At 38.8% G+C, this 27,458-nt stretch overlaps 1 protein-coding gene across 2 annotated transcripts; it reads left to right on the top strand.

The window, feature by feature from the left end:
- Positions 1-1,835: 1,835 nt before the first annotated feature.
- nol10 (nucleolar protein 10) lies at positions 1,836-26,703 on the top strand. 2 transcript variants are annotated; one of them, XM_037541705.1, is made up of 21 exons: positions 1,836-2,040; positions 2,456-2,501; positions 2,622-2,720; positions 2,812-2,889; positions 7,761-7,798; positions 7,899-8,035; positions 8,563-8,628; positions 8,861-8,921; positions 10,372-10,457; positions 10,915-10,993; positions 11,849-11,998; positions 12,097-12,163; positions 12,700-12,752; positions 13,834-13,960; positions 16,445-16,524; positions 17,782-17,880; positions 17,987-18,073; positions 18,209-18,382; positions 19,823-20,124; positions 21,078-21,180; positions 25,905-26,703. In XM_037541705.1, exons 1-21 carry the CDS (start codon positions 1,975-1,977, stop codon positions 26,043-26,045), a joined length of 2,139 nt encoding a protein of 712 aa, XP_037397602.1. In that variant the 5' UTR covers positions 1,836-1,974; the 3' UTR covers positions 26,046-26,703. The 2 variants fall into 2 exon arrangements, with proteins under 2 accessions (XP_037397602.1, XP_037397601.1); XM_037541704.1 differs by having other exon boundaries at positions 1,837-2,040; positions 19,820-20,124.
- The last annotated feature ends 755 nt before the right edge of the window (positions 26,704-27,458 follow it).

Genomic DNA, 27,458 nt, shown 5'->3' with positions numbered 1-27,458 from the left:
ATTATATTTTGCATGCGAATCTCAGAATATTAGCATACATTTTCAACAGACAAATCCTGAAACCAATACATTCATAACTTGCAACATTAAATATTGCTTATTCACTAATGTAGGGGACACAACTGCGACTAGCTTTGTTGGGCTTCAAAAGTATCATAACTCAGTAACAAAAGTTTTATAAGGCCATTCAAGTTGTCATCATTATAATGACCGAGGTCAGCAATTATGCACAATATAATCTACAATATATATTTCACTTAACGGCATAAGTCCAGTAATTGGTTATTGTTTAAACTAACCAACTAGATAGATACAGTTGCATTTTTCCGGAATACTTTTATTTTGAAAATAAAAATTGTAATAAAAATATACATTTTCATATTTAAATTGTGATCAAATTGTTGAGTTACTAAGAAAATTTCTGGACCAACATTATTTAACAGCAGTAATACCAGATTCACAACAACATTAATCACAAACAATCTGGTTTGTAACTTTTACCCAAGTAACATTAATATAGTATATAGTAGCGGTTAGTTCCCTACCTTACATTAAAGGTCCATTCTGTGGCCTAACCTGCAGTGATGATGGATACAGTGATGTTGTCAGCGTGTCGGACATAACATGGGCCGTTGGAAAGCAGCTGTATCTGCCTTACACTATGGGAGTAACACAACACAATCTCAGGTAGGACTGTACCATTTAACCTTGCCTGAGGGTGGGCTGCATCATCTGACACAGCCTCAGGCTGGACTGTACCACTCCACACAGTTAGAACTAAACCATCTTCAATAGAACTAAGTAGAACCTAAAGCCAGTGTAAGGATGGCAAGGTTGGCTCAATTTACAGATTCTTTCAAACTGTCTGTGTCAATCAATTAATCTGATATGGAATCTTTTGGCATACTTATATCACTGAGGAAGATCAGACAGTTTGATAAGACATCCTAAAGGTTCTTGCTTGCTAACATCGTATATTTCAGACCACTGTTAAAGCAGTGCATGTTTATTGGTCATCCTTGACACTTCACACTTGCCATTGCCATGACATGGATACATACTTTACTTTACAAACACATTCATGATGCATTTGTTAGGATTGAAAAAGTGGTAAACTTATCTTTACATGTTGTTTTGAAGAGCAGAAGAAATAACAGCTTGCTACAAAACTTGGAACCTGCTACAAAACTGCATTACAATATTTTCACTGTAAAAATTGTGGTAAAATTCGTGGATCACTAAGAAAATTGCCTTATGCATGCATGTGGATGGTAACCAAACCGATTCTTTATGTCTGTCTTTCAATTAATCAGGCTTCTGATTCAACGATTAATTGATTCAAAGATAAAGTCGACTTCATTCTCATGTCCTGTACACACAGTAAAGTCGAGACAGCTGCAGGGCCGCAACCTGGGTCAAAATTTAGTGAGGTCCATTTTGCAGAAAAGTGAAAAATAGTGGAATATGAGTATTACACACATAACTGTCGGGTTCTCCTTTAGGATTTTCATTTTACCAAATCATTGCTCTTTTGTTACCCATCCATGACTGTACCTTTTGATTTTCTGCCACTACATGTTGAAATATGATGATGATGATGATGATGATGATTAGTAGCAAGTTAGTAACGTTAGTATAATTAGTAGTATTACTATTGTTATAATATCATTATTTTCAGTCTATGGCACGGACAGATGCTACATAAACGCTTTATTTAGTTGTACTTTGACGGATTCTTTTACCGACTTACTGAAAATAACTAGTTCAAAAGAACCGCCTCTGCGGCGCATAGAACGTCGGCCAGTAGACGGAACCAATTTGTTTAGAGTTACATGTTTCTCACGGACTGTAATCGGTGAACTCCGCATTTTTGTTGTTGTAACAACGTGGGGTGGAACCGCCGGCGGTAGTGCTTACAGTCTTTCAGGATTACACCTTAATTCTTCAGATTATGTCCAGTAAAGCCGTCTAACCATGCAGGTCTCCAGTGTGAACGATGTGAAGATATATAACCTGAGCCACGGGAAGTCTCTCCCTGAGGTAAAGTGCTGTTCTCTCTCTGCGCTCTGCCGGACCAGCGTCAATAAACCGTTAACGGGACTAAAATCTGCTCTTTTACAGTAAAACTCTACTTTTACTTTTATTTGGTTTTGAAGTTTATGAGGCTGAAGGCAGCTTTTTATTCGCCAGATTCTTGTTTTCCCGTTCCACCTTAAATGGTACAGCCAAAATGTGACTGGTGCGCCATTTAAGGTGGAACGGGAAAATTCTAGCTAGTTAGCTAACAAGGAGCTTGCGAATAGGAAGCCAACTCCACCTTCGTTTAATGCTGATGAACTCGTAGGTTTTTAGGGTTGAAGACATTATTGCTGGCTTAAATTAGTTCTCGTTGCTGATGGTGTAGGTGGGCTTGTGTTGTGTCTGAGTGAATAATCGTGTCTAATCACTTTTACAGTGGCTGTCAGATCGAAAGAAGAGAACATTACAAAAGAAAGATGTTGGTGAGCACATCTTACAAAGTCTGATTGATACCACAGCTATCGATAGCATCATGATTTGGTCATGTCTTTCAGATCACACTGGTGTCTCTTTTTTTCTAAAATGTCTTCTCTGCTCCACAGACATCCAGAGAAGGATTGAGCTCATTCAGGATTTTGAGATGCCCACTGTGTGCACCTCTATCAAAGTGTCACGGGATGGGCAGTATGTTTTAGCTGCAGGTCTGTGACTCTCTGTTTAAAATCATTCTCTGTTACGCAGCGGTCTTATGACAGATGTTTAATGTTTTTTTCATGTAATAATTGATTGTAGGAACATACAAACCCAGGATCCGATGCTATGACGTCCATCAGTTGTCTCTGAAGTTTGAGAGATGTCTGGATTCTGATGGTAAGCCTTTAGCTCACAGCTGCTTATTTTTACAGAGTAAATCACTGAGGAGACACCATCTGTTTATAGTTTATAGCCCAGATTTGTGGAAAAGTGGGTTGACTTTTAGTAGAAAAAAAAATTTGAGTTCAGCTTCATTTATCATAAGGGTTTAAAATTACATTACCCGTTTATTTGACTGGAAAGAAGACAGTTACAGCTCTCATATGATACCCACCTTTTGAATGTGGCTTATGAAAGTTGAAGAATATGAAGAATATGACGAAATGTGTTTTGGAACCATCAGAGGTTTTTAAGGAATTTAAAAGGTTAAGGTGTTTCAGCCACACTCATTGCTAACAGGTGCATAAAATCAAACATACAACCATGCAATATGCATAGACAAACAAAACAATGGCAGTAGTATAGGTTTTACTGAAAAGTTTAATAGCTTTAAACGTGGCACTGTCATAGGGTGCCACTTTTGCCACAAGTCAGTTTGTGAAATTTCTACCCCTGTCAACTGTAAGTGCTATTATTGTGAAAGGGAAGCATCTAAGAGCAACAACAACTTAGCCATAAAACAGTAGGCCACACAAACTCACAGAGTGGGGTCTGGGAATCAATCACAGAGTGGGGGGCCAGAGTGGGGCCCACCTCTGGAAGCAAAATCAGCACTACAAAAACTATGGGTCAGGACCTTCATGAAATAGGTTTCTATGGCTAAGCAGCCGTACATAAGCATAAGATCACTATGCACAATGCTGACTATTGGCTAGAGTGGTGTAAAGCATGCTGCCACTGGAGCAGTGGTAATATGTTCTTTGGATTGATGAATCAAACTGCACTCTCTGGCAGTCTGTTTATAATGATCTGGAGATGTTTTCTAGGGTTTGGGCTCGACCCCTTAGTTCCAGCCTGGATGCTGTGAAATCTCTTGCCTGATGGCAGGATGGTGAACAGGCCGTGTGCTGACCAGATTTTTTTGATCTTCCTGAGGCAGCATGACTGGTAGATGTCCTGTAAGGCTGGTAGTTTGTTGCCTATGATGCTTTCTGCCATCCTCACCACTCCTCTAAAGGCCTTGCGGTCGCAGGCAGTGCAGCTGTTGTACCAGACAGTGATGCAGCCCGTGAGGATGCTCTCTATGGTGCATCTATAGAAGTTGGTGAGGATCTGAGGAGGCAGACCAAACTTCCTGAGACTACACAGGAAGAAGAGATGCTGACGGGCAGATCTCATAATAGTGTTGGTGTGGTGGGTCTAGGTGAGGTCATCAGTGAGGTGTACGCTGAGAAACTTCACACTGCTGACTCTCTCCACTTCAGCTCCATTGATGAATAGGGTAGAGTGACCACCCTTCTGCTGTTTCCTGTAGTCCACAATCATCTCCTTTGTTTTGCTGATGTTGAGACAGAAACCTGTTTCAGTGTGACTGTGCCTCTGTTCACAAAGCGAGCTTCAAAAAGACATGACTTCATGAGTTTGGTGTGGAGGAACTTCAGTGGCCTGCACTGAGCCCTGACCTCAAATCTGCGGAACACTGGATGAACTGGAGCATCAATTGTGAGCCAGGCCTTGTCATTCATCACTGTCTGAATGGGCAAAAATTCCCACAGACACACTTGAAAGTTTTGTGGAAAGCCTTCCCAGAAGAGCAGAGGTTGCTATAGCTGCAAATGTGAGGCGACTCCATATTAATGCCCATGGTTTTAGAATAGAATGTCCAACAAGCTCATATGTGTGTCATAGTCAGTGTCCACATATTTTTGGCCATGTAATATATATTAAGAGTAGTATCTTGATGTATGCTTTTGGAGATGATGCAGATTCTCAGGTGTTGCACTCTTTCATCAAACTAGTTCATAAAATTGACTTTGTAAGGTTACAAATGAGAATCAGATGCTTTGGATCAATAAAGATAGTAATGCTTTACTTCATTTGCTTTAGAACAGTGAGATCATCAGTGACCTTCACTGTACTTGTGATACAGCCTTGACTAGAACTGAAACCAGATACCACAGATGTTATCAGCCTCTAGGATGTGGTGGTGTGTACAAGCCGTTTTAAATATTGTATCTTCCAGCTGCTACAATCAGCTTGATTGACAATTTAAAATAGAAAACTCAAAAATAGCTGACCACCACTCACTTTGGACTTGAGTGGAGAGGTTAGGAAGCAGTCAGGCTGGGGCTTCACCAATGATGAATGGTGATGAATGGAGATGAATGGAGCCATATGAACCTGTAGTTCTGCTGCCCCAACTTCAGGATCAAATGCTAATCAGTCATTTTGGATTCTTGATTGTCTACTTCTTTGCCAAACAATAGTTTTTTTTTGTTGTAACAAAGTTTATATAGGCCATTCAGGAAAGGGTTTTTTTATTGTTGGCATTATTCAAAGCAAAAATTTGTATCAAGCTGCTCGGAGATAAGCATACATTACAGAGCTGTGGGCAGATGCAGTGTCCTCTCGAAGTACTTTACCAACAGTGGCATTGAATTGGCTGTTTCTCTTTGAATTAATGACTAAAAGATTGTTTTTGGCAGGGAAAAAGACGGAAACACATATTTTAAAAATTAAATATCGCTGTTGTAGGAAGAAAAGCTTGTATCTCTGAAATGATAACTTTACTGGAAAAGGAAAAAACTTAATTTACTTTTAATGTAAGTGAATGGAACCAGGCTTTTTCCCCAGGTAAGTTTGGGCTGTTTCTTTTGGTCCAGTCTTCATGATATTCTCACACAATGTAAAGGCCGACACACTTTTTCAAATTGTGTCAAAAATTAAAAGCGACAAAAATGGAGATGCAAGGTTTTCTTCTGACAGCAGCGATATAATATCATATTTTCCACTATTTCGTGGATCATTTATTATGGCTTCTATTTTCTGAGAGACCTGCTTTCAAGTTTTCAAAGAAATCTGCAGGAATATTTTTCCACACCTCCAAAGTTCACTCATAGAAGTTGGTTGCATTTTCTACCTCTCAGAATTAAAGTAACCCCCATTACAAATGCATACCCATCAGACTATAAAACCTTATTCCACATTCTTCTCACATGTCTAGTTATGCTATTCCAGTGCTGTTTCTTTTTTTTGTTTTCTTTTTCTCAGTGATGTCTTCTTTTCAGCTATGCACACTTTCAGTGCTGTACTTTGAGTGAGCTTGATTATTCTCCTCTTTCTCAAAAATAAAAGCTTAAAGTACTGTTTATCTAATGGTGACAGTTTTGCTGGTCCACTGGGTCTTCCACGGTTGTTAAGGGTCACATTTCTTTGTGTCTTTGAATAATTTTTTAGCTCTAATTTTGAAAACTTTTGTATTTCAGTTATTTGCCATTGACTTTTCCTTGTGCACATGAGAGAGAAATTCACAAGGCAGCTGAGGTGTGTTTGGGTAGCTTGTGTGAATGTTAGTTTCTCTGAAGGGGAACAATGTCAGTGACACTTTTTGTTGGCAAGACACAGCTGTAACTCATTTGATTTAAAATTGGAAGGATGGAAGAGTTAAAGTGTGAGTTCTGTGGAATTTCTGTTGATACTGAAAAAACATGTTTAATGACAATTTAGACAGGAAATGAAGTAAACTAAAGGGTGCTCTCTGATGCTCTCTGACTTTTGCGCTGGTACTGCACATTGATTTAGTGTGAAGACAGGTGTGACTGTTTTCTTGATTTAAGCCTTGTGCTTTTTGTATGTGGTGTTTGCCTTCACAGTCTGTAGACATAAATAAACACAAAGACTCAGTGACTCAGCAGTTGTCTGAAAGAAGTGGAGCATGCAGTGTTAAATGGAAACTTTTCACAGCCTCTCTGTGTTAAATACAATATTGCCAGAAAAAGAAAAACAATCTGAATAGCCAGAGCTCTGAACACGTACAGCTGTCTTTATTTGTCTAGATTACATGCACTTGCCACTTAAGTCATAATCCATCTACACCAGTAGCCTTGATCGCCGTAGCTGCCCTTGAGCCGTCCGTGCAGAGAGAGCTGTGTGAGGGTTTGAGTGGCTCTTTTGTTGGAAGAGGATCTGCATCTCTCAGTGATGGTGTTGGGTATTCAGTCACACACCAGTGGTGCTGATCGCTCCTCTCCATAATGAAAGCCCAGCTCAGTGGATGAGTAGCACTCTGCTTAATATTTAAAATGCAAGCAGACAGACAAGCGCAATGCCTGCTTACTTCATGCCTAAACAGTACACTATGCAAGGGGTGAAATATGGAGGTGCATTTCAAGTAAACAAGAGGAAGTGAATTCTTTTTATATGCTATTTGTTGGTGGTAATTGTCATTTTCATGTGGAAGGGGTTATTGTGATGACAGTGGGACAGCCTATAAGGAGGGAGGTCTCACTGTTCACGTCTTTTGGACATGTCTTTTGTGGCTGTCTTTGCACCCAGATTTGGAGAAAGTCAAAGCGCTTGGGTAGCCCATATCATAGCCTAGATCAAAGGTAAGGGGGCAGTAATAGAGATGAGGTTAGTAGTTGCAGTCTGTCAGGGACAGAAATCATAACATAAACAAATGTGTTTAGTTTGTTTCTGTTAGCAGCACTTTTTGCTAGTTAGCCATCTGTGGTCTGGAAAGAGCAAAACTATCGCTGGAAAGAATGGCTGAGTTCCCCTCTCCTCACATTCAGGTCCCCTGTGATAGAGTGAACTGCTGCTCTTAAAGGTGCAGTGACTTGCTGGAGATTCATGTTCTTGTCTGCACTCCCAGATAAAATACACAATACAGTACAGCAAGAGAGCTTAAACAGCTGGTGGGAACTGGCAATAAATCCCATCACACTTCTTTGCTATAAAAAGGCTAGACAGCCTAGATGTCTGGCTAATGTTGAAGAAGTTGAAATGTTGAGATTTTTGCCAAATAATCAAATTTTATTCCTTTGCAGTGGTGACCTTTGACGTCCTGTCTGATGACTATTCTAAGGTAAGCGTCAAAGTATGAAAGATGTTGGTCTTATTATTGCAGCATGTAAATTGCTGTAAATTGGAGATGATTACCCTTATGTTTTTGTGTCTGTAAATAGTTGGTGTTTTTGCATTTCAACCGTTATGTGGAGTTCCATTCCCAGCATGGACACTACTACAAGACACGCATCCCTAAATTTGGGCGAGATTTTTCCTATCACTACCCATCCTGTGATCTGTACTTTGTAGGGGCCAGGTAAGAGACCAGACCTACAGAAAGTTTACTCATGTCCCTGAAATGCAGGGACATAAGAGATTTGACAGTTATTGTTGATTTGCTCTTTTAACATGTCAACTTCCTCTGCAGAGAACAAGTCTAAATGTGTCTTTTTTGTTTACCATGGAAAAGATTAAACAGAAAATTGAAGATCTGCCATAACTTATGCACAGGCCATTTTTATGTTTTATTTCATTCAGTTTTCCCCAGTGTGCTAAATTCTACAAATAATAGACAGTTGTTCATAATTATGCATTTAAATTTGCAGAATTTTTTTCCCTATAAAGGATGTGTTAACCTATTTTCACTTAGGAAATAAACAAAACATTTCATTTGACTACCTACATTTGTAAGATATAATTAGTTTTACTTCACTTTGTTCACTTTTTTTACATTTTGTCTATGTAATTTTTCCTCACTTTCGTTCTTTTTAAACAATGCATAAGCCCTTGAGTAATGTGACATCTGTTGTGTAAGTTCAGTTTGGTTCTGTTTTTGTTTTTCAGCTCAGAGATCTACCGACTGAACCTCGAGCAGGGCCGGTTCCTCAACTCCCTGCAGACAGATGCAACGTAAGTGCTCAGCCAATAGAGGTCGTAATAGCAGCAGCACAGTGCAAGTCCTTCTGTTCTGCATTGAGTGCTAGTTAAAATGAGAAGAAAGAATTTGTAACATAACCATCAGTTATTCTATATAAATTTGTATAAAATGTTTTTTTTTTTTTTTTTTTTTTTTACAAAATGCTATATTGTGCAGCATATTTTCTGTCTTAATAAATAAATAAATAAACATTTTTCTCTGCAGAGAGATCAATGTGTGTGACATCAACCCCATTCATCACTTATTTGCTGCAGGGACTTTGGAGGTGGGTATTGTGTGCAGTCATGTAGTATTCTAGGTTAAGATTTGTTTAACATGTTCTTTACAGTTTTTGTTAAACCTATGCATTAGGTTATATTCTGTAACAGTGGTGGTAGGACTTTTGGAGGTCTTTTGGTCATTGTTCTGTTCAAATACTCCTGATTCAGCTCATTAGTTAATTCATTAATAAAAATGTATTTATACTGCATTTTGACTAAAGCTCTTACCTCAAAATTTACAATGTCCGATTAGAAAAAAGCAAAGAAAGCTGGGAAAGTGTATACTTCATTCCGGGTTCAGCAAATAAGGTCATATTAACATGGATGCTCACAAAATCAGCAGCAATGAAGTACCACTTCTCCTAATTTAAATGCGAATATAGTAGCATTTTGCCACTGTCCAGAAAATGTAAAGGGATTTCTAATGGGCCCTTTATCATGGAATTTTTGCATAATGTAGAGGAAAGCTGCTGTATTCCAAAGATGTAGAACAATAAAAATGGATGAATGTTTGGACAACCAAGATTTACTCTAGATCTGTCAACCTACAGTAGTTGGTTAAAACAATATTGACTGTAAAGCTGTTTTGAGAAGGTAAACACATCATGGATCACTCATATCACTTAGCTTGTTAGCTTTTTGCTAAGAATATTTGCATTCATGGAAGCATTCTTCCCTACTTCCTAGTTTGGACACATGGAGGTCAAAATGATGTTATTAGGAGCTCTGAGTTCCCACTTCCAAGTTAATTCAAACATAGCACTATTTGTTGTGTTAAAGCAACGAAAGCAGCAAAAACTGTGCTGGGCAATCCTGGGGACCCACGTCACTGTTTCCACTTGATTCAGCTCAGGAAGGTGTTTTTGTGTTGTGTTTTGATCCTTGAGGTAATAATTGAGTGACTTTAGGCTATGATTCATTTTTGCAACATCAATTTTCCAATATCTTTTCATCCCTTAGACTTAAACAGCCTGATTTTGTTACTGTGCCTTTAAAACTAATGTATGTAAATGAGTTCTGTTCTGATTGCCTGACCTGTGTTGCACCAAATTGAAAAAACAGTCCAGGCTGAAACATGCCTTGTAACATTAATGTAAGTGGTCAGGGCTAAGCTACATTTTTAAAGTCAGTTATATGCCAGTGTATTGGGTTTTATGACATTATTAAAAACAACCAGTTCAAAAGCAACTGAGAGACTGCAGCTTCCTTTCTTCATGTGGACTGTATGGACCTGGAAGACCTGGAACAGAATATTTTGAAGCTTCAACAGTTTGACGTACTAGTGCAAACCCTTTTGTTTCCAAAAAGTGAACTTAGCTTTCCATGAAAACAGGCCCTTTAATAATCAGGTGCTGAGCTGGATCAGTGAGTTAAGTTAGGGTACACTGAAATTGTGGGCAGTATTTCCCTAGGACTGGAATCAACTGTGCATGTGCATTGTGTTACTATTTACAGGGGAAAGTGGAGTGCTGGGACCCTCGCGTGCGCAATCGAGTGGCAGTTCTGGACTGTGCTCTCAACAGCGTGACTGAAGGAACAGAGTAAGCTGTGTTCTCATGCCCTTAAGCTCACCTCTGCTCTCTGCTCTCACATGCTGTAGACTCAGTGAACACAGACTCTGATAGTCCAATCTGGGCAATCAAGGAAAGATTTTTGCACTGTATTATCAAATCAGTGGAAAGGGAAATAGGATTTATTTTACAAGTAAATACAATTGGTTAACAATCTAATAGCTGGTGGCTGTGATCTTGATTTACACATCGTATGAAAATATGCTTAAAGCACCATTAGCCTCCTTAAAGGGTTTAACGTTATAATGCTTATCATTGAAACATTGAATATTGAATTGAAAATTGAATATTGAAAATATTATTTCATGATATTTGTCAGTGGCTATTACTTTACAGAGCTACTACTTCTATATCATGCTCTTTTATTTCTTGTGCATATCTTTGTACATGTGAGTATTTAGGTACATGTGTGTTTTTTGCTTTACAGAGTGGAGGGCTTGCCTTCTGTCAGTGCACTCAAGTTTAATGGCTCCCTGGGTATTGCTGTGGGCACTACCACTGGACAGGTCTGTTGCTAGTAGCACATTAAAGGTTTTACTTGGTTTGTTTGTGCCTTCTGGTTGGTATTTGCAAGCATTAGCCAAAGAAAAATGGAAAGAGGTCATTGGACAGTGTTTCTGTGGTGTTCATAAAGATGATTTTTGTCAGTAATTAAGCATCTACACAACTGTCAATTCCAGTGGTTCGTGAAACTGCTCAGTCTTTCTTTAGAATCAATTCAAACTGGTTATATCTAACTTTAAATTGGACTACTGTAAAGACATAAACATGGATCCCTAAGTTTGCTATCTAATGTGGCATCTGTGATTTGTGGATTCCAGCTATTAGATGTACCAAATCCTTACTAATATCACATAAATAATAACACTAATTAATAGCATTATAAGATGACCTACGTTAGATGTAGGCGATGCATGCATTTTTCAAGCTTTGATGTGATTTTCAGTTTTCTGTAACAAAATTTCAACCCCTTGAATTTGTATGAAAAAAAGCCCAGTTCTTTGAGCATGTATGTGTGCATAATATAAGCGTCTCCCCCTCCCCTTGCACTTCACTCTGATAGGATGCGCAAGATTCTTAATTTGGATCTTTGACAGTGGTTTCCATTAAAGTTGATACAATGTGACTCTTTTTGAAGAAGCCAGGGGGAAAATTGGCAATACAGTTAATTTTGTTGATATTTTATTGAAATTGTTACACCTTGCTTATTTGCTATCTGGCTCTTACTTTAGAACCAGTTACCATTGGTTCTGTTTTGCATGTCCTCACATCAGACATCTGAATCAGTGTGGAAATCCAGCTCCATCGAATGGAAATCAAGATGTAAGCAAAGAGTAATCACAGCTTTTCTACCTCTGCAGGTATTGCTGTATGACCTGCGTTCCTCTCATCCCCTACTGGTGAAGGACCATTATTATGGCTTGCCCATTCATTCCATTCATTTCCATGAGCAACTAGACCTGGTGCTGTCCGCAGACTCTAAAATCATAAAGATGTGGCACAAAGACAATGTGAGTCAATACCTGCATCACCCTAAGGCCTTGTGTCTGGACTGCACAGTAGAATTATGTTCAAAACAAACATGTGAATGTTTTTTTCCCCTATTCAGGGGAAAATGTTTTCCTCCATTGAGCCTTCAACCAACATCAATGATGTTTGTGTTTATCCTGGTTCAGGTAAGTTCTATTCTTTTAATATCTTATGACTGAACCCTGCATTCACTAAAGGCTGTTTCCACTGACTGAGTGTGCTCCTTTATTTAGACAGTGAACTCTGTAATGTTTTTTAAATCGTCTTTTTATTTGTATACCTCTACTCTGTACCACTGCAAATCTTACTTTATTTAAAGTAGAGTTCATGAAAAATTAATTGAATCAAAAAGTTTGAAGAAAGTTTGCTCACCAAAGAAATGTTCTAATTAACCACTTAAAGATGCAGTTTCCCTGATGGCAATTGACTCATCTTCAATGTAGAATTAGCCTTTTCTCTGGTTTGCGTATGTCACAATTCTTGAAAAGGAACCATAAAGACGTACACACAATGCATATGGGATCCATTTCTCACCCGTCAGCTATTTGTTTGGGCTTACGTCACACAAGTCACACAAGAAGACTGGTCAGCTAATCACCCCATGTCATTTGAAACGTTCAGAAAATTAAATAGATCTTTACTGTCAAGCTAACATGTTTATCGTTTTTGCTCTGTTTTGAAGGTATGCTCTTCACAGCCAATGAAGACCCCAAAATGAATACATTTTACATTCCTGTAAGTTCCTACAAAAAAGTTACTACTGTTCAAATATTGCATGCAATAAACAGGGAATCTTCCAGGTTGCCTGTACTTGGAGTTCCTAGCATCACAGAATGTCAGAGTTCAGAGTATCAGCACCCTCTTTTGAAACCTTTGTGAATAGTAAGCAGTCATTGATGAGTCATTGTGTTGATATGTACATATTTCCTGACATATTACATATGTACATGTTTATCACTTTTGTCATTTTAAACAAATAATTTATTGTTAAAATGAGTTTGTTCCAAAGTAAACAATAGAAACTGAACTGTCCTTCTGTGGAATGGAGCTTGCGTGGGCCCAGTTCCAGAGCAAGCTTGCAAAATGAGAGGATGATAGAGGAGAACTGAGGACAAATGCACTTGTTTAAATATTAACATGCACCTTCAGGATCAGCACTAAAAAGTGACTCACTGTTCTTCACAGACTGACATGCTCAAAGAAGTATGCCTCAGCATCTGATTTTCTTATAAAGCTGAGTTACACTCTATGTCCAAAAGTATCTAGACAGCCCTTCTAATAGGTAAATTTCATATTAGTCTAATTACTTTTAAGCACCATTCATGCAGCCCTTCATGGAAAGCAGAGCCTATAGATTGGACATCTGTGGAGCAGCTGCACATGAGCATAAGGCCACCATGCCCAATTCCAGGCATCAGCTAAAAGAACATAATGCCCCACAATGGGCTGTGGTGCAGGAGAACTGCATTGTCTGGAGTGATGGAGCTCTATCTAATTCCTTTGAGTTTGAATTGGATTGGTGATCTCACTGATGTTCTTGTGACTTGAATGCAACCAAATCCTCACAGCAATGTTTCAACATCTAGTTAAAGCCATCCCAGAAGAGTAGAAGCTGTTACTACACCTTGAATTCTGAGAAATGTTGGAAGAGCAGGTGTCTGCATACTATTAGATGTGCAGGATATCTTCCTTTTGCAAGACTCATTAAGCAGTTATTCTGTTCTAATGTATCAAAGCCAATTTTAATATGCATGTGCTGTATTATAATCACACCTTCACTTTGTGTCCTCCTCCCCTCCCCTCTGTGGTCTTTCAGGCTTTGGGTCCAGCACCCCGTTGGTGCTCTTTCTTGGATAACCTGACCGAGGAACTGGAGGAGAACCCAGAAAGCACAGTCTATGACGACTATAAGTTTGTCACACGGAAAGACCTGGACAACCTTGGTAAGTTCCACACTGTTGTGTGTGGTTTTGTGCTTTGTTCTCTTAATGAATGTTCTATTTACAACTGGTGAGACCAAGAAGAAGAGCCGCCTGGCAGAAACTTTATCTGAGCAGAATGACGAACGTCATTGGTCGAGACGCCATGTGGCCAAATCTCCCAAATAATCAAATATTTTCTTTCTTTTTTTTGAAAATTTGTCTAGTATCTGTCTTAACCACATGAGCTTTGATTTCAAGGCCTTACATAAAATACGTTTTGTGTCCACATTTGTCCAAAAAAGGGGCTTCTCTCTAAAAGTTCTGTGTCTGTTCTTAGAACCCTGTTTAACAGTTTTTTCTGCTCCTGTACTGTGAACGCCTGCATGGTGAAACTGTCTGCAGACATATTTGTAACTCTGGGAAGATGACCGTTCATGTCTTGTCATGACACTAGAAAGTTTCTAAGGAGAGCATTATATGAATCCTTTAAAGTCAGGAATTGCTGCTGATGGTAGGCAGTTTTTTGGTACCATAACAATAGAACAGTAATGCTGCTGCAACTAATAGCATAGATTTACCTTACTCACTGTTTAGTCACTAATTTGAAAGCAGTTTTGGTGGTGTAATTGTTGGAATAGGTGGAATTAAGCTGAGGGAACAAGATCTTTTGAAGATGAGATCAGGTTGAGGGAGGTGACAAGGTGGGAAAAATGATGGAGAAGTCAGAGGAATGCTGCCATCAGCAGAAAACAGATTAAATGATGCCAGGGTGCAGAGAAGAGAGCAGAGGAGTAGTGGGGAGATGGGGAGGGCCAGGAGGTTCACCACAGCTGTGGAATGCTGGCATTATATAACAGAGGGGCTGCAGAGGAGGGGGTACTGATCTGTCTGCTGGCTTTTTTTTTTTTTCCTTCATCTTTTGCATGCCATAATCGTGCCAAGGTCTCACACACAGGGCTCCCTGCTGCTCTATTTGCCACTATTTGTCCCTTTACTGAGCTTTTGCATAGCGTGAAGAAAAGAATAGCTATCACAATACTACAGACTCAACCTGAACTCACATGCAAAAACAAAGAACTTAGTTTGTCTGAGATGTTATTAGTGTTGAAACGAGTTCAATTCTCTGAGTCCATTTAGAGTTAACCCTTTTATATAACTGTCATTATATGTTATAACTGTCAGCTCTGGCACTGGCCCTTTTAGTAAGTGATCAAATACTAGTGTGGTGCTGCTTGCAAAATCAAGCTGAACTAAAAATTATTTTGATAATACCTTCTATCCAAATTGTCAGAAGTCAGAAAGCTAAAGGCTACTGCACAGGGTAGCCGATAGTATAAAGCATAGCTATAGCACATAGGAAGTATTGCAGAAAAGTGCTGATACATTAGAACTTTTTATAAACTCACTATTCTCAAGCTAAACGATTTGAGGTAAAATACTGTGTAATTGTTCTAGTAAAGTTAACTGAGATCAGACAAATAGCATTTGTTTGTTTTAAAGATTGACACCTTTTGTTGTATAAATTAACAATTATAATCATAATTAGTCTGTAATCTGTTTCCGTCAGGTCAAATATCTACATCCAGCACCTCATACTCATTTCTCGTTTTAGCCACACCCACTTCCAGTTTGTAATGTAAAAGAAGGGGGTTAAAAAGTGTCAGTCAGGAAGCTGTAACAAAGTTAAGGTTTCTGTATTAATGTCACAAAGTTTTTGGAACTTTCCAGCCCCAGGCGTAGCTATACAATGCATTATGTAAATACTTTTAGATAGCAGAACAAAGTGTCTGTTATAACTCTTGAATTTGAAGGGTTAAATGTGCACTGCAGTAATAGAGCTTCAGCTGAGGAGGCCACCCAAGGCATTCCCACTCCACAGGCATCCTGCCAGTGCATGTGTGTTAGACATTGTAAATCTCAACCCCACCCCCCACACGCTCTCCCCCCCACTGCTGCAGGAAGCCATCTTGAGGGAAGATGTGTGTGGTTTCTGCATTCAATTTGTCTTTGGTTTTCTCATCTCTTTTCCAGCTTCAGCATAATGTAGTTGGGATTGGGTGAATCGTTTATCATTTTTCATATTGCTAAGGCCTCCTTCTGTTCACCATTAATGCTTTTCAAGGAACGGATCACTCCAGGTCACACAGGTCATCACAACCCCTTGTCCTGATTGCCTGGTGGTTATATCTTCCCATACCACATGACACTTTATCAGTGTTAACCATTAGTTGTACTTTATTGATCACCAATTCTGGGAAAGCAACAACTGCTAGTGCCTTCAATATGTATGTGTTTGTGCGTGTGTGCGCATGTGTGGTCTTCTGCTGCGATTTTTATGTCACGTCATGCAGCACAGCAAAGTGTTTCAGCATGGCTGGTGGATAGTTGATAAAAGCCAAATTAAAGCCCAGTGAAACTGTTAATGATTTATAATGAACTGTTGAATAGGTTTAGATGGCTGTTCCTGCTGTTCTTTGATTTGAGTTTTCTAACTGTTTTTCTCAGGCCTAACACATCTGATTGGCTCTCCTCTGTTGAGGGCCTATATGCATGGCTTCTTCATGGACATACGACTTTACCATAAGGTATGTGTAGATGTGAAAGTAATGTGAACAAATTATGTCAGTTCTGAGTGATTGTTTAAGAAGAAAGATACTGGCTACTGTTAGTAAAATGCTGTAGAATATTAGCTCCATTACAAAACCTGCAGCCCGTAAAGGTTTGTTCTCTATAGCACTTTCTTATGAAGGCTTCTTGTTTGTCTTACATAATGCCAAACGGAAAGATCTACTAAAGCTGCGTTGTTGTGTCATCAGAAATTGCATATAATTTGATGGAGAAAGTACTGTTGGTGCTGCCCTTCAAGCTAAAAAACTGACAGTTCACTGCACCCTGCGTTCCGTTCATTTGACTTAAGGAAAACTTGAACAGGATTAGTTTTATATGGGACTGTGAAGTAATGTACAGTCGTATGCAAAAGTTTGGCCACCTTGATCAAGTACTCATCCTCTACAGACAAAACACTTCTACACATTTTAATGGACAGTTCCTGTTTACCTGGTTGGTTAGTGTAGTGGTTAACACCTTTGCCTTCTGCGCTGTAGACTGGGGTTCAATCCCCCACCACTGTACCAAGCACCCTACACTATACCAATAAGGGTCCTTGGGCAGGACTCCTAACACCACCTTGGCCTACCTGTGTAAAATGATCAAATTGTAAGCCGCTCTGGATAAGAGCGTCAGCAAAATGCCATAAATGTTTATTTGCTGAATTTATGCTAAAATTAAATCGTAGTAATAACACCAGGTTATATTAATCCTCTGAGTACTGACGAATGCTGACGTATGTTTAATTTTACCATAACTAGCTCGATTTATAAATACAGACTGATAATTGGTAATTTATCTTTGTACATTTTAGAAAACTGACACATTAACTAAAGGTAATTAATTTCATCGTGTATGAGCTTAAATTTAAACAGGAATTCAGCAGATGTCGTCACAGATGCGAAAGCTTAATCTGCAAGCATTTCTATTCAGATATATTTGGGTCAGATGCATGCACAAAGTATTTTGGCCAACAGAAGACTGTGAAGTGTAATTTAGTAGCATTTTTTGAAAGTTGTCAGAATGTATCCTGCATATATTTTTTTTTTTTTTTTTTTTTTTTTTTAGTATTCAGAGGAGGCTTTGATAACATAGCAGTCTAGAAACTCATAGATTACAGCCTAGCCTTTGGAAAACAGCTATTATATATTACTTAATTCAATCATATTCTATAATAATAATGTTTAAAATCTTCCTGTAGAATGTCATACCACTGATATATTGTAATCTCCCAGGTTAAGGCGATGGCAAATCCATTTGCCTATGATGAATATCGCAAGGAGAAGATTCGCCAGAAAATTGAAGCGTCCCGAGCCCAGCGAGTACAGCTCAAGGTGACAAATCTCCACAGAATCTTCTCATTCATGCATCTTTCACTCTAGATGATGTGCTTTTATATATCTAATCTCCATTTTCTGTTCTGTCTCTGCACACATGTAGAAACTGCCCAAGGTGAATAAAGAGCTTGCCGTCAAGCTGATGGAGGAGGACGAGAGGGCACTGAGTGCCAAGAAGAAGAAGTCGAAGGTGAGAAGCTTATGTGTTTTATACATAGGAACACAGCAGAGATCATTGATTTACACATACTAGAAGTACATAGAGATTATTTAGATTTGACCGATGTGTTAATCTTACCTGCTGTATTTCTTCCACCTGTCGCAGGGCACCACCAGCATCCTCAGTGACGATCGTTTTAAGGTGATGTTTGAGAACCCAGACTACCAAGTGGATGAGCAGAGTGAGGAGTTCCGTTTGCTCAACCCTATTGTGTCCAAGGTGGGCCAGAAGAGGAGGGAGAAGATACACAAGCTAGTTGAGCAAGAGGCCCTTCAAAAGGTACATCATATGTTGGAGTTTAAGTTTATTTTTATAAGACCTTTATTACTTTAAAGGCATTTACAAACCAAGCACGTTATTTGTGCAATGGATTCGGACGTCTCTACATTTACACAAACATGTGTAAATTATATCTTTAACACCAGGCATGATTTTTCTGATGGCAAAAATACAACTGTTTTATTTGCCTTGTGTTCCATTTCTGTGAACTTTCACAAATGACGTGAACTTAATTGACCTGTTGTTATCTTTGTCATTGACATAGCAACAGGGCTAGACTGCTGACTTTCTGTTGTTTGTCTTTTGTTAGGTGTAGGGCTAGCATCTCCAAAAGCAATTGGGATAACTGGGTTAAAAAGTAGATTGGTTTGTTTATTTATTTGTTGTTTTTTTTTCTCTGGTGGGTAATTACTTGAACAAGATGGCCAACTTCCATAAAAATAGCTGATGGCTGATTTTTATTATCCTTTTTTATTTTTTTATTATTTATTTTTTTAAAATATCCAAAACTAACTTTGTGAGAGGGACTAAAGTATATAAGAAACACCGTAGTAGCAATCATTTTTATTGGCCAAAGTTGAATAACAAATAAAAATTTATGAGTTGTTAGAAACTCAGCTTTCAGGATTCAGAAGTCAGGAGACCTTCAGCGTAGACTTGATTTTATTGACACACAGGAAATGTGGGCACAGCTTAGTGGATCGCAGCCAGTCTATCACAGCCAGTCTGATTAGGGATATTTTAGGAGAACCTTATAAACACTGGAAGTTGTGGGAGGAGGATAAAGGTGCGGAAAAGGAGTTTTGGGGGGTAAGCGAGGGGGATGAGGGTGATAAGAGGAGGGGGTTAAGCAGGGGGATGATGATTACCCTATCAAAAGGACAGAAGTGCCGACTCCCTGCAAGGATGGTGAACATCAACACTCCTTGATGGTTGCCACCCTGGAGGGTTATTGTGTGACCATATGGTCAGCAATCAAAGGGCCAAACCAACAATGCAGGGAGTTGACCACCTTAGATCAGCAGATAGAAGCTTAATTTCTCTCAGAGTGAAGACTGTGTTGTCTATATTAATTACATGAAATCAAATGAAGTATACCATTGAAAGTAAGAGACACTTGCCATGACATTTAATTTTTGGTATAGGATCCTGCATTCAAATACAGTACCGATTACCTTTCCCTGACTCTTGTTATTTACATCATAAAACTGCAATGCTGATTGGCCACAATTGAAATAATAAATTACTTATTGCATGTTTGGAGCAAAAATAGAGAACCATTAGAATTTAATTGGACTGCTGTGGTGGATTTGATTAAAATCACCTGCTATGAGAACAGATTATTGATGATATTAAGGAGCCGGAGTGCTGCAATGATTAAATATTGGTCATACATTGGCAAAAATAGTACAGTTGTATTATAATCCTCTTTGGCAGCAGGATGAAGAAGATGAGGAGCTGGAGGGCCGGCCCAGTTCAGAGGAAGAAGAAAGCTCTGACGATGATAAGAGCTGGGTGGAGGAGATGAGGGAGCAGCGGCGCCTCCTACAGGCTGAGGAGAAACAGCGCAGATTTAAAGAGAGGAAGCAGCAGGACCGAAACACCAGCCTGCAGATTTCAGATCCAGTCAAGAACTCCCAGCCACGGGCTCAGGGCCAGAGCCAGCCACAGTTCTACCAGCTCAAAGCCGGAGAGGAGTTCCGCAGCTTTGGGGATGTGGCACGCAAACAGAAGATGCAGAAGTAAGTTTTTGGGATGTCTGTCTTAAACCTATTTTTTTAAACCAAGGTGCAGTATGAAGATCTACTTTGTTTGTTAAATAATCCCGAGTGCCAAAATTTAGATTCAGAGTGTTATGTTATTCCATATGAACTCAACCAAGCCAAGATTTAGTCCTGGGGGGGGAAAAAAAGAAATACGATCATTTAAATCTGTTGCCAGAGGAGTTGTGCCATGTGCATGTCCTCATTGGCAACAATAAAATCATTTTTATCTGTATCAGAGTGTAGAACTTGAGCTTTCCGTTTGCTACCATGTTTTCTATCACTGTATAAAATATGCACAAGGCAGATCAGCCATAAAGGGTTAAATGTGTGGGGGTAACGGGTAAGGATTTTGTGTGATTCTGAATATGTAATTCATACATATTGTATATACATATGTAACTCATAGAATGACAGATTTTTCTCCAGTATTATAGTTTAGTTTAGTTATAGTGTCATGTTTAGTTTTAGGAGCACATCAAAACTTATACATTTATAGACAGTTTTACTTCTGATAAGTAATGCATTAATGCAACATGTTTATTTCTCATTTGTTAACTCTCAGGCCTTGTGTATTGTTGATCACTGTTAAGCTTTCATTGTGTATTTTTGAAAGCGCTGTTGAAAATAGCTGTTACATCATAAGCTGAGAGCTCTACAGACATTTTTGATAGCTGTGAAATTAATATCAATGGTCATATGAATCATGTCTGATTACTCTTTGCGTGATGTGTGCTGAAACAGTTCTGACAGCTCAGCCCTTTAAAAGTTGACTAGATTGATTACATTTAGCCACTGCTGAAGTTAGAAGTTAGCCTGCTCTTGTCTAGAACTCTATGACTGTATGAATGTTGCTTTACACACTGTGCTATCTCTTAGTGTAATTGTGTCAAATGAGATTTTGAAAGAAGTGTTTGTTGTGTCTGTACCAGAACGTCTCTTGAGGAACGTCTGAAGCTGGAGGAAAGCTCAGGGATGCTGAACCTTGCTGACACTGCCGTCGGAAGCAAACAGCTAACATTCACACTCAAGAAGGTGAGCAGGAGTTTGACATGGTCTAACTTCTCAATTATACAGTAATGTCTTTTCTGTCCATCGTACCATGAACCTATATAGAGCATAGTTTAACAGGCATTTAGTTATTCAAAATAAGATTATACTCTTTCCACCAGTTCATCATAACTGAAAGGGTATACGTCGACATGTAAATTTCCAGTATTCGTAGATAGATTGATTATGTTGTAAAACCTGGGGTTGCAGCTAGCAATAATTTATGTAATTCTATAATTGGTTCATATTGTAATGGGGAGCGAGGATGCGGACGCATATGCGGAGATAAGCGAGATTTATTAGGGGCAAATCCAAAATCAGTGTCGAGAGAGTCCAGGGTCATAGAGCCAACACAGATAGATCGGGGGGCAGACATGACAGATACCAGAATCCAACAGAACAAAACAGAACAGAACATCCAACACAACCAGCAAACAAAGCAAACAAAGACCAGCAAAGACAATGGGGCAAACACAGGGCTTAAATACACATGGGAAACGAGGGACAGGTGGAAAACAGGTGGAGACAGTCAGGGGCAGAGTCATGAAACTAGGGGGCTAAACCAAAGCAAACACACATGGGCTAAACCAAAACATGAACACATGGACAGGACTGGGAGGGGCCAATCATGACACACATGATTTTTGATTAATCAGTTAACTAGGAAAAGTAAACATACAGTGAGTAGTGTCGGTAACTAAATATTTCACATCAACAAATTATAAATATAAGAATCTGCATAATTTTCTTTCAAACATAAAGCACCTTCCCTATCTTCTGTATCATATTTGCAAAAGAAAGAAAAGTTTTTCAAGGGCATAACAGCTCTTCTGCACTGCCCTCAAAAATGCTATTTTACTAAACACTATTTTATAAACACTAAAGGAACAACACACATGCATTTTAAATGGAAGTACTATGGAGGGGTTTGATTTTTATTTCAACTTATCTTTACTACTCGTTCTCTTAAGATCTTTAATCTTTTAAACAAAATATTTTAAACAAGATATTTTACAAGAGTACATCTTTTTTAGGTGATGGTAAGCTGATTGTTTATCCCTCGTTTGTTTGTTTGTTTATTTATTGCCATTCATCCACAACCCTCTACTGTAGCATCTATGTGTCTGCGTCTGTGTTGTCAGTGTTTTCCCATTTGCAGTCAGGAGATTTAAACATGGAGCAAAGATGTCAAGTCATTTAATCGATAACAAGATTCGTTGCCAGTAATATTTTAAAATCAATAACGTCAGTTAGTTGTTGCAATCCTAATAGCATTCAGGAAAAAAGAAACCTGCAAAAACCACCTCAGAGTTTTATTGCTTTCTCATTACACTGCACACCATGCCCATAAAAGGACAACAGTAGATCTGCTATTGCATAACACATGCCTGTAAAACATTCTGGAAACTTTCTTACCTAGACAGCTATGGTTATACATAAGTTACAAATATTATATCTGACCCTTTACTGTTTTTCGATGTAGTGGGCCTATTGTTACTGCAGTATGGCAAAACATCTACCTTTACTGCCAAGTAAGGCATTACCAGGATGCATTGTCACGCCTTCCAGCGTTAAAACAGACTGAAATGAAACTACCTGCAGGTCCTTACTACTGTTGTTGTTATCAAAGTATTTGGAAAGCAAAACCTTCTCCATTTTCTTCTGTACACCAACGATAGTGACTGCTTAGGCTAACATAAGACTGTCAGCCTTTTCAAATAACGCACATTGAACCCCATTTTAGGAATTTGCCTAAAGACTTTTATGTTGAGCAATGAAATTATTTTTAACAACTGCTTGGAAGTCCTTTTCATTCCCTGAAGTATAATGCACAGATATCACCTGGGCATGGGTACACTGCCTAGTAAGGCTCTGTCAGCATTCAGAGAGCAATTTCTAAAGCTGTCCCAGCAAGTATAATTTCTGATTTAGGAAACATGCTGTGGTGCTTGATGTGGCCTGGATGATTGAAAATCAATCATTTAAATTGTTCATAAACAGCCCTCACAGTACCTTGAACATAATATGCTTCTAGCTACTATTAGAACTGAACACCACAACCTTGGAGTACACCCTGTGGCAGCGCCCTGGTTGAGTATGAAGGAGCTTGAATGTCTGTGAACTCATGAAAATTGCTGGCTTTAGGATTGAAACACTGGCCCATTTTGTTGCCCCTTAGGGTGATCATGGGCCTCTCACTTCTCTCAAAGATATCTCTGCCTCGTCACCCACTCTCTCCTTCTTGCTTCCTTTTCTTTGTTTTTTTTTTTCACCCTCTTTCTTTCTTGCGTCCTTTTTCTTTGTTTCTTTCTGTGCCTTGCTCTCAAACCAGAGGTTGCAGGGTTAGAGGGTTTGGGAAAGTGGGGTCAGCTTGTTCTCTCGGGGTCCCTCGCTTGGCTTGGATTTCTGCTGAGCTTCTTTTTGGTCACCCAGAATGCCTGGCTTACTTACAGACACTCTCAAACATTCTTACTCATTCTTTTAAAATTCTTTTTCCACCACCATTGAACTTTACAGCCAGCAAGAAGTCAAAAGAAAATGAGCTTAGTGTTTTGTGGGTTCTGTAATTAAAAATAACCTTGAAAGTCCTGCTTCAGCAACCTCACTTGTCACTGAGCTAATGTCATTCAGATCTGTTCATAATTCCGGTCCAGGGTTGTATTTCTCTCAATTTGAGTTGAAAGAAAGGTAGAGGTTCTCAGTGGAAACAGCTGATGGCTTAGCTCAAGTCACAGCCATTCATCTCACTGTAGACAATTACTCAATCAAAACTAATAACTGAATTAAAAACATACACATTTATATTCTTAATGAATCAAGCTTAGTGATTAGTTTACAAGTTAAATAATAAGTAGGGTATCCACATGTTATTATAAACCTGTGTTGAGCAATTCTGAAGATACTCACTGAGGCTGTGCTATTAGCACTTAAGTTGCTTTTGTGTGCATCATTAAAAGGGAGGAAACAGCTTCACACCAGCAGGATCTCATGAATGTGTATGTTTATAGTTAAAAATTCCATGCATATGGTAAAGTGTTTGTTGTTACAAACTGTATTTGATGTAAATGCGTATATTACATGAAAGGTTTTGTTTAATTGGGTCCAGTCTAAACAGCTTGGCAGTCTAACAGGCTACTACTCCACTTATATTCATTTAGGCTTTACTGAAGGATTCACTACAAAGCTGTAGCATACAAAGAATATGCCACTTGAATGTCTGTTACAAGCTTCAAATATTTCAAATTGCTGCATTTAAGTAGAGCTGCCTTATGAACTAGTAACCCCTGTGTGGGAAGTTAATGTGCGCCATGTTGACATTGAAATTCACATAGAAATTAGCATTCTCTTAGCTACGCTGCTCAAGCTACATATAAAAAAAAGATTTCTGCTCTGCACTTTGACAGTATTTGTCATTATTGTGATAAATTACTTCACAATATATCACAATATGCTTCTTTGAATGTATTGTTGACATCATCAGCACTTAATCACTGACCATCTGTATATTTCAATATGAAGGGAGCATAATTAGTGCTGTTTCGTTCAAATTTTTGCAGCACAGGATGTGAAATGGTGAATGCAAATCACTGTATTCATTGTTTTTGATCATTTTATTTTTAATTGTGTTTCTAGGTAAGTTTGTACTTTATTATCATGTATACACATTTGAACGTCCTGTATCTCCTTTTTCTTATATAACCACACTGTATATATGTGACCTGGTATGTGAATTGACCAACCAGTAAGTGTGGTTTAGACATGAAAGACCAGTCAAGAAGGAGGAGAATGAAATAAAAGAGTTTGCGACTCCAGAGAGAAGCATCCTGCACTTTCTGTGGTGCCGTGAGAGATTAGAGATGATTTCAGGACAGGAGTGTGTGATTGCAGATTTCAAAGCTGCAGACGATGCTCTAATCACGCTGGAGGAGTGAATTTAAAGTGAAAGTGGGTTTTCGCTATGATTACCCTGAAAGCTTTTGGAGTTATGATGCTCATTGTGGCTCACCACCTCATCCATGTGGTGACAGAAAAACAATGAGTTAAGACTCAATAAACACAGGGCAAATTAAAACATCTAACAATGCCATGTTTACTGGCTGTGATGAGCCAAATGCAGGAGCTAAGCTTTCATATTCCAAATTTTGTGCTCCTATTCATAACCAGAAAGTATTGCTTACTCATATGAAATTATCACCTTGGCTTTAATTGGCAGATTATGCTGTGAAGTGAACTGTTCAGACCACACAGAGCATGAATGTGACATTTTTATAAAACTCAAAACACTTTAGAAGGTCAATTTGGTCCATTGTATGTTTGTTTATTTATATATATATATATATTAGTTTTTTAACCCCCCACTAAGACCCCCTTCTTCCTGTTTTTATTTTTTAAGTTTTTTTTTTCCCCCCCATTACTGGTTCAGATAAGCAGAGACATTCTTTCTGAGGTGTGAATTCAGATATGCGATACATAAAATATGTAAATGCGTGTCGTTTATTAAATAACTATGGAATTATGCAGTTATTTATAAATATATAATATATAATAATAATAATATGTAATATAAATCAAATATATTTCAGTTACAACTGTAATCAGTTACTGTTTCTAAAGTTTAACCTCTTTTTGCAGGACATCCCTAGTGGCCATAAATTGTCTGTCATCCCGTTTGTGTTCTTCATTCCTCGTCATTTCTTTCTGTCTTTCAGACGGAGAAGCAGCGGAATCAGCAGCAGGCCGAGCGGGAGCATCACGAGGAACGCAGGAAAATAAGGAGAGCTGCTGGTCACCTGTACACTCGAGGCAGAGGGCGAGGAAGAGGGAGAGGCAGAGGCAGAGGACGTTTCTGACCTCAGGACTGACCGCTGTCTTTAAGTTAGAGCAAACCACCTCATTGGCTTGGTGTCAGACACTCTTGCAGTGTTGATTTGCAGGACTTTGTTATTCAGGGCATAAAATACTGCCTTAAAGTGTCTTTCTGCCTCAGACACAGTAGGACAGATGGGCCTGTTTTTCATGTTGAGCAGAAGGAGCAATGCGCAGCCAGTTGAGAAAGATAGAACCAGCATGATTTTTAACATTTTTTTTAATTGTGGGTGTGCGTGTGTGAGCTCTCTGGCCTTCCTCTCCTCTGCTTTGTCCCTCAGTGCAGTCTAAACAGAACTTTGTGTGCTGTTAAAGTCCATAAAATATTTTATGCACATCTGCCTGTCTGTGATTGCAAAGAAAAGTTTTTTAATTGACCAGTAAGTGTTTGTTTGCTCAGGAATATACTATTATTATTATTATTAGTAGTAGTAGTAGTAATTATTTTTAAATTACATTTGTTCATTTGACAAATTCCAGACCTCTCCTTGTGGCAGACTGGTACTTTTTGTAGTTGTCATCCAAAACCTTTGGCTAATCAAGGCTTCCTTAAATTAAATGAAATCGGGTGTGATGCTGATATGTTAAATGATTATATCTGTTAATACACAAATACACTTACTGTTGAGACAAATGGTTTAAGACAGTGTTCTTAAGTGCCTAAGACCTTATTTGCTTCTACTACAAAGTTGCTCATTTGTATATAAAAGGTTTGTTGAGACAGTGACTGTTACATACTAAGGGCTACAAGTTCATGCATTTCTGTAGAGATTTTTCAGTATTATCTCAGCTGTACTTAGCTGACTTTGCTTTCCTAAAAGTAGAGCCCTCATGAAGACGAGAAGAAGCAATGATAGAAAAGTAGCAGGTGAGCATGAGTTGAATATTTCAGGAAGCAGCCCATGCCCCTCCCCCTCCTTCAGCTTTCCACATGGTAGGGACCACGCCACCTTTTTAGCCCCCCTCTCCAGACATGTTCTGGCAGTGCTGTATGCTGGTTGGTCCTCACAGGGAGCCCTCCTCTGGAGCTCCTGACCTTCGCAGACTAAGTTTCTCTCTCTATTCATCTTCAGCCTGCCTTCCTTAATGACCAGACGGGGGGGGGGGGGGGGGGACTAGTTTCTAACCTATGGAACTAGTTTGAGGCTGTTCTCAAGGCACCCCTATGACTAGCTGCCCTTTGTTAGCATGGTTGTCATCCGTGACTCAGTTCCAGTTTGCCATACCATTCTGTATTGGTCATGGTGTTAGTTATGAAAGTTTATTAAGTGTGCACACTCGTTTAGCATAAAAAAGGTGCTTTCTTTAAAAAATAGTTGAAAATCAAAGACCTTCAGCTTTGAGAACAGTGAAATAAAGTAATTTAAGGAATTATTAGTGATGTAAATTTGTCCAGG

The sequence above is a fragment of the Pygocentrus nattereri genome, chromosome 10 (genome assembly GCF_015220715.1).
Source record: "Pygocentrus nattereri isolate fPygNat1 chromosome 10, fPygNat1.pri, whole genome shotgun sequence".
Classification (NCBI taxonomy): domain Eukaryota; kingdom Metazoa; phylum Chordata; class Actinopteri; order Characiformes; family Serrasalmidae; genus Pygocentrus; species Pygocentrus nattereri.
The sequence above is the reverse complement of the archived record's forward strand: the minus strand, read 5'-3'. Positions and strand labels throughout refer to the sequence as shown.